Source organism: Terrapene carolina, unplaced genomic scaffold (assembly GCF_002925995.2).
Source record: "Terrapene carolina triunguis isolate 2854851 unplaced genomic scaffold, T_m_triunguis-2.0 Scaffold34100, whole genome shotgun sequence".
Taxonomy (NCBI): Eukaryota; Metazoa; Chordata; order Testudines; family Emydidae; genus Terrapene; species Terrapene triunguis.
Genome location: NW_020698451.1, coordinates 5033 through 11270, shown reverse-complemented (window position 1 = coordinate 11270; position 6238 = coordinate 5033). Strand labels below are relative to the sequence as shown.

The window sequence follows — 6238 nt, the reverse complement described above, 5'->3', positions numbered from 1 at the left end:
GGGGAAGGGGATGGGGGTTGCTGTCCCGGGGGGGATGGGGGACCACTGTCCCAGGCACTGGGGGTGACACGCTCTGTCCCGGGGGGTGGGGGGAAGGGGCTGGGGGGCGCTGTCCCAGGCACTGGGGGTGACACGCTCTGTCCCGGAGGGTGTGGGAAAGGGGATGGGGGGGCTCTGTCCCGGGCACTGGGGGTGACGCGCTCTGTCCCGGCAGCTGGAGGCCGTGGGGCGCCTGACGGACGACATGAGGCGTCACTTCCGCATGAAGCTGAGAAACCTCTTCACCAAGTTCATCCGGAAGTTCGGGTGAGGGGCCGGGGAGTGGTGGGGGCGGCGGAGCTCTCGCTCGGGGGGCGCTGCCCACTGCTGAGCCTCAGGCCAGCGAGTGGGGGGGTCTCCTGCACCGGGGGTGTATGGGGGGGTGTCAATGGGGGGCTGTGCCAGGCCGGGGGCTGCTGAACGCTCTCTCTGCCCCTAGCTTCGAGCTGGTGCGGGGGCTGCTGCCCGCCGAGTACCACAAGGTGCTGCTGAACATCCGCAAGGCCGAGGCCCGGAGCCGCAAGCAGCGAGCCCTGAAGCAGGCGGTGGCCGCGAGCGAGGAGGAGGCGCCGGCGCAGCCCAGGGGAGACAGGTACTGAGTGGAGGGCAGCCCGTTAGCCCAAGGTCCGGCGTGTGGGGAGCGTCTGCCAGACATGGCGCTGCCTGGCTTGTCCCTCAGGAGACATGTGGGGCGGGGACACCGGGGCCAGGGCTGGGTTCCTCAGGAGTTGGGGAGGGGAGTGAATCATGCCCTGGGGCTGGCGCTGGGGGGGGGTGTCTCGCCCCGGGGCCTGTGCTGTGGGGTGGCGCAGGGCTGGGGGGGCGCGGGGCTGGGAGGGGTCGTGCCCTGGGCCGGTGCTGGGGGTGGCACGGGACTGGGAGGGGTCGCGCCCTGGGCCGGTGCGGGGTGCTCTGCATCGGCCTGGCACAGCACCCTTTGCCTGCTGTCTCCCATCCCAGCGTGGAGGAGCTCCTGGCCGACTCAGACTCGGAGCAGGAGGAGGGCGAGAGGCGTGGCGGGAGAGAGCAGAGGAAGCAGGCTCGGCAGAAGAGCCAGGCCTGGCTGAAGGAGGGCGAAGGGGATGAGCCCCTCAACTTCCTGGACCCCAACGTGGCCCAGAGGGTGCTGGGTAAGGAGCAGCTCACGGGGCCCAGCATTGCCCGTGGCAGGACGTGGCTGTTTCGGCTGGGGGACCTTGGCCGTTGCCCCTGCTGTCTGGGCCTGTGCACGCGGGCTGGGCTTTGGGGGGCTGTGCACGGTGGGGTTAGCCATGGCCATGCCAGAGCTGGGGGTGGGTTGGGTGGCTGGCCGTGTTCCCAGCCAGGGCGCCTCTTGGCTCGAGCCGCATCTGCCCCGGGCTCGCTAACCCCTCCGTCTCTCGGCTGAACCAGCTACGAAGCCGGGCGGCGGCAGGGCCAGGGAAGCGAGCCATGACTTCAAGGTGTCGGCGGACGGGCGCCTGATTATCCGCGAGGGCCCTGAGGACGAGGACGACGAGGGAGCCAAAGGTACCGACCGGGATGGGGAACGCAGGGCCCGGCTCCCCCACACCTCCCGAGGCTCAGCGGCCTGCTCCAGGTTCTCCTCCTCCCACCCAATGCTCCACGTCAAGCCGCCCCCTCCCTGCCCCAGTGCCCACAGCTGGCAAGCTGTGTGATGGGGCCTGGGCCCCGGAATGTCTCCTGGCCCTGGGTGTGGGGTCTGGTGTCACCCCTCTTCTGGGCACATTGCAGCCTGGGCAGTGCTGGGACAACCTCACCCCGGGCAGGGGGGCTCTTGTGAGCTGTGGGGCTGCCTGGCCACACCCACCTGGTGACGTGGGGCAGCCATAGCAGGCAGGTCTCCGCTCCTGGCAAAGGCGCCCTGGGGCCCCCCACACCTCTGCTGGATACAGCAGCCATGCTGCCGGGGTGCCGTGTCAGTCCCTGAGCCACCCTCCGTCTGGCTGGGCCTAGGCAGGAGGTCCCAGCCCCGGAGCTGGGTGGGTCCGGGCCCTGGCTCCCGGCTCTGACCCGACTGTTCTTTGCTCCAGGAGTGGATGAGGAGATGGCCGACCTGATGCAGGAAGTGGGGATCCGGAGCGTAAGTACCGGCGCTGAGCGCTTGCCCCCAGGGCCGGGTAGGGCTCGGGCCAGTCACGCCCTGCAGTCCCAGCGGGGGCTTGTTCCAGGGGAGAGGCTGGGACCCAGGGCAGGGGCACGGCCTTGTGGGCAGGGCCTGCTCGGTCTCACCAGCAAAGCCGATCCCCATGGGGGAGCCGGGGGTCCCAGCTGCTCCGCTGAGCTGCCCTCTCTCTGCAGAAGAAGGCTCAGAAGCGCCGGTTCCGGGAGGAGGCGGAGGACGAGGAGCCGGAGGATGGGACTCAGACGCACTACAAAGGTGACCCCAGGCTGCGCGGTGCTACCTGCAGCGTGCGTGGGGGCCGGCCGGCTCCCCCGACCCCGCGCAGCCGGACGGCTCCCAGAGAGCGGGGCGTGCCCAAGGCATCAGCATTGGCTTCCGCCCCCGCTCCTGCGGCTGGAGCTGGGTCTTGGGTGGGTTCTGGATCCCCTCAGGAGCGCTGGGCTCGAGGCCTGTTTCAAAGGCTGAGCTCAGTCACTGACACACCCTGGCAGCCCCGGGGATCGCACCCACCTCGCCCTGGGGCAGAACTCAGGGGTGTGGGATGCCCAGCTCTGTGCTGGTTCCTGCCTCTTGCCCTCTCCTGGGCAGGGAGCATAAACCCCCCCCCCCCATCCCAATCTTGGCCCCGAACTGCATCTGATGCAGGTTTGCTGCTGTTTTTAGCTGGAGGCTCCGGCATCCACCGGCGGCTGGGCGCAGGGCCGGCACTTGGGGCAGACTACAAGGCCAAGGTAAGGAGGCCCCGGGCAGGGGGGAGTCACTTTCCACGGGCTCTCAGGGGGGCGGGCTGGGGGTGGAGCGAAACAGATCCTGGCGGGGATGGGAGGGTGTCGTCCCCCACAGCTGCAGGGCCCCATGTCCAGGGGCTTTGGGGTTTGCCCTGGCAGGGAGCAGATGGCAGGGCAGCGCTGTTGCCTGGCTCCCCCTGTTCGCAGTGTGTGGGGCTGGCACACAGCTGCGGTGCTGCCCGAGGCAGGCAGTCGCCTGGGGGGCGGTTTCCCAGCCTGGAGCTGCAGCTTGCGTGGATGCCAGCGTGTCCCTGGCCATGGGTGCAGGGGGCCCTTCCTGGGGGGGCCCTGGGGCGCGTTCCCTGGGATTGTCTCGCTGCCCTCGTAGTCTCCTGGCCTGGCTCCCTCCCTGGAGCAGGTCTCGGCGGTGCTGGCACGGCCCAGCAGCCGCAACTGAGCCGAGGGTGGGTCTGCAGCCCTGCTGCCTGGTTCTGGAGGCCAGACCGGACGCGGTGAGAGGGGTGGGGCAGGGCCCCCGCTGGCCTCCCGGCTGCTTCGGGGGCCCCTGCCCAGGGCTGTCAGCATGGGGCGGGCTGGTTCCTCATCCCCTCGTGTGCTCCCCAGACAGGCCGAGGTGACGTGAAGAAGAAAGGCCGGCTGGACCCCTATGCCTACATCCCGCTGAACAGAGCCAAGCTCAACCGAAGGTGCGGCTGGGGGTCACCCAGGGACGTGACGACTCTGAGGCTGGGGTGGAAGTGGAGCGAAGCCAGGAGCAGATCCCTGGATCCCAGTCCCGGGCCCGCTTCAGGCCCCTGTGCTCCATAGCGGCTGCGCATGGCAGGGCAGCTGGGAGTTCCCGCCAGAGCCCCCTGCTGGGAGAGCCCGGGAGCTCCCCCCGCCAGCTCCTGCCCCCCTCCCCACAGCGCCCCCTGCTGGGACAGGCCGGGAGCTCCCCCCCCGCCAGCTCCTGCCCCCCTCCCCACAGCGCCCCCTGCTGGGACAGGCCGGGAGCTCCCCCCCAGCCAGCTCCTGCCCCCCTCCCCACAGCGCCCCCTGCTGGGAGAGCCCGGGAGCTCCCCCCGCCAGCTCCTACCCCCCCTCCCCACAGCGCCCCCTGCTGGGAGAGCCCGGGAGCTCCCCCCTCCCCACAGCGCCCCCTGCTGGGACAGGCCGGGAGCTCCCCCCCAGCCAGCTCCTGCCCCCCTCCCCACAGCGCCCCCTGCTGGGACAGACCGGGAGCTCCCCAGCTCGGTGGCTTGCTATGAAGCTGACTCCGGGCAGTGCCCGCTCTCACCTGTGCCCTCTGCTCTGTCCCCTCCCCAGGAAGAAGGCGAAGATGCAGGGACAGTTCAAGGGGCTGATGAAGGGGGCCCAGCGGGGGGCTCAGACCGGCCGCAAGCACCGCCAGAAGGAGCGTCGCGTGTGAGGCTTTGAACGCCCCTTCCCCCCACGCCCCCACCAGCCTCGAAGACCCTCCCAGGCCAGACACTGTTCCCTGCCCACCCAGAACCCCGTCTGCCCTTCCTGGGGCTGGTGGTTCTGGGGCAGGGCGGGGGCTCAGCGTGGCCCAGGCAGGAGGAGATGGACACTGGGTGTGCGAGGTTCGTGGGGCGCCACCAGCGCCCCCCTTGTTCCGGACACTGGTGGGCTCGCAGCTGGGCCCTCCGTTTTGGGGAGGAGGAAGCTGCCTTGCCACGGAGCCAGGCTGGGGACCAGTGACTGGCTACATTGCACCAGCATGGTGAGAAATAAACACGGTGCCCACCTCACGCTGCTCCCTCGCCGTTCGTCCCGCCAGCAGGGCCCTGCCCCGTCACCTCCCCCCGCACTCTGACGTTAACCCTCCCCCTGTGGCTGGTTCCAGCCTCCTGCGGCCCCCCATCCCATGCTGTGCTCAGACCCAGGGTGGGTTCGGCTGGTGCCCTGTGCCCATGGGGCCTGGAAACGGGAGGTTTTATCCTGGCCCAGAGTGACCTGCCCTGGCACTCTGGGGCATGGCTGGGCAGAGAGCAGCCCTGGGGAGGCTGGGGGCACTGTACACTCACTCTGTTCTCGCCCACTGGCTCGTGGGGCTGAGAGCCCGGCTGCTGGCCAGTCCCCACCCCCCCATCCCCGCCTGTCCCAGCTGGCGCTGCTCGGGCACGGCGTGTCCCATCCCTGTGCCAGGCCCCGGGGCCTGTAGGGCGCTGGGCTGGGCTGGCTGCAGGGGCTGATGGTGACTCTGCTGGTGCCAGCGTTCACCTCGCAGCAGAACCAGGGTCTGGTCCGCGCCCGGCCGCGGCCGCTCTAACCGGGCTGGACTCAGCTGCCCCAGCTGGTGCATTGACCCCTAAACCGTTACAGCCCCAGCCGGTGCATTGACCCCCGAACCGTTACAGCCCCAGCCGGTGCAAGCTCACGCTGCTCCGAGGCCCGTGTGGTCTGTTAGCCCCTCACCCTCTGAAGCGGGCAGGAGACGCTGCTGGGCTGGAACAGGAGAGGGTGGGGACGAGCTGAGGAATGTCTCCGAAAGGCCTCGCAGCCCAGCCAGGGCCGAGCCGGGGAGCCGAGCCGGTCAGTGCACCAGGGACCAGAGCGGGTCTGGGTCAACTAGGCCACTTGATGCGTCTGCTTCGCTCAGCGGCAGCGCCGCCCCGCAGCAGCCTCGCCAGCCCGCTGTGCCAAAGCAAAGGAGCCCGCAGGTCCCCCATCCTAACCCAGCATCCAGCCTTGGGCCCGCACGAGCCTAAACCCCTGTGCTCACAGGCAGGGAACGGGAGGACCAAGGGGCCCCCCCGGGCTGAGGCCCGTGACCGGGAAGTGAGTAGGGCAGGCGGCCAGACGATCCCAGCATGGGGCCTGCACCTCATGCTGCCTGCAGAGGGAGGCAACAACCCCCCCCCCCCCCCCCCCGCCAGCTGCAAGTCCCGGGGGGGGAGATTCCTAAGGGGACCAGGTAGCCCCTGTGCAGGGGAGCAAGGCCCATGGGCTGGGCCCCTGAGAGGGGATTCTCTGGGGAGCCTCAGAGCCCTGGCCTGGGTCCAGCTCTCGCCAGCTCTGATGCTTCAGAGGCAGGAGGAACAACAAAATCCAGACAGGACCCAGGTAATTGTGCAGTGGGTCTTTCCCTCCTTGGCCAGCACGGAGCCCCCGTCCTGTCTTCTGTACCCAGCAAACGTGCTGTGATGGAGCCACGTGGCCCGAGGGGCACTAAATCCCCCTGTTTCTAACTGCCCCAGGCCTGCTCCAGCCACACTGCTGCTCTGACGGCATCTAAACCTGAACACGGAGCACCCCAGCGGGTTCACATTGCCCGATTCCTGGACACCCACTGCAACCCCCTGCTGCCCCTTTATCTGTTCCC

The 6238-nt window shown here is 69.5% G+C and overlaps 1 protein-coding gene across 1 annotated transcript in view; it reads left to right on the top strand.

Annotated features, from left to right (window-relative positions):
- LOC112111835 (RRP12-like protein) overlaps nt 1-4664 on the top strand; it is a gene marked incomplete at its 5' end in the record, with an annotated part of 6115 nt that extends 1451 nt beyond the window's left edge. The window contains 9 exons of the mRNA XM_024207462.2: nt 215-306; nt 479-631; nt 1000-1169; nt 1432-1548; nt 2073-2122; nt 2341-2419; nt 2828-2895; nt 3517-3599; nt 4219-4664. Of these exons, the coding sequence (XP_024063230.2) occupies nt 215-306; nt 479-631; nt 1000-1169; nt 1432-1548; nt 2073-2122; nt 2341-2419; nt 2828-2895; nt 3517-3599; nt 4219-4321 (915 nt within the window). The remainder of the gene's footprint in view (nt 1-214; nt 307-478; nt 632-999; nt 1170-1431; nt 1549-2072; nt 2123-2340; nt 2420-2827; nt 2896-3516; nt 3600-4218) is intronic.
- Between the last annotated feature and the right edge of the window lie 1574 nt (nt 4665-6238).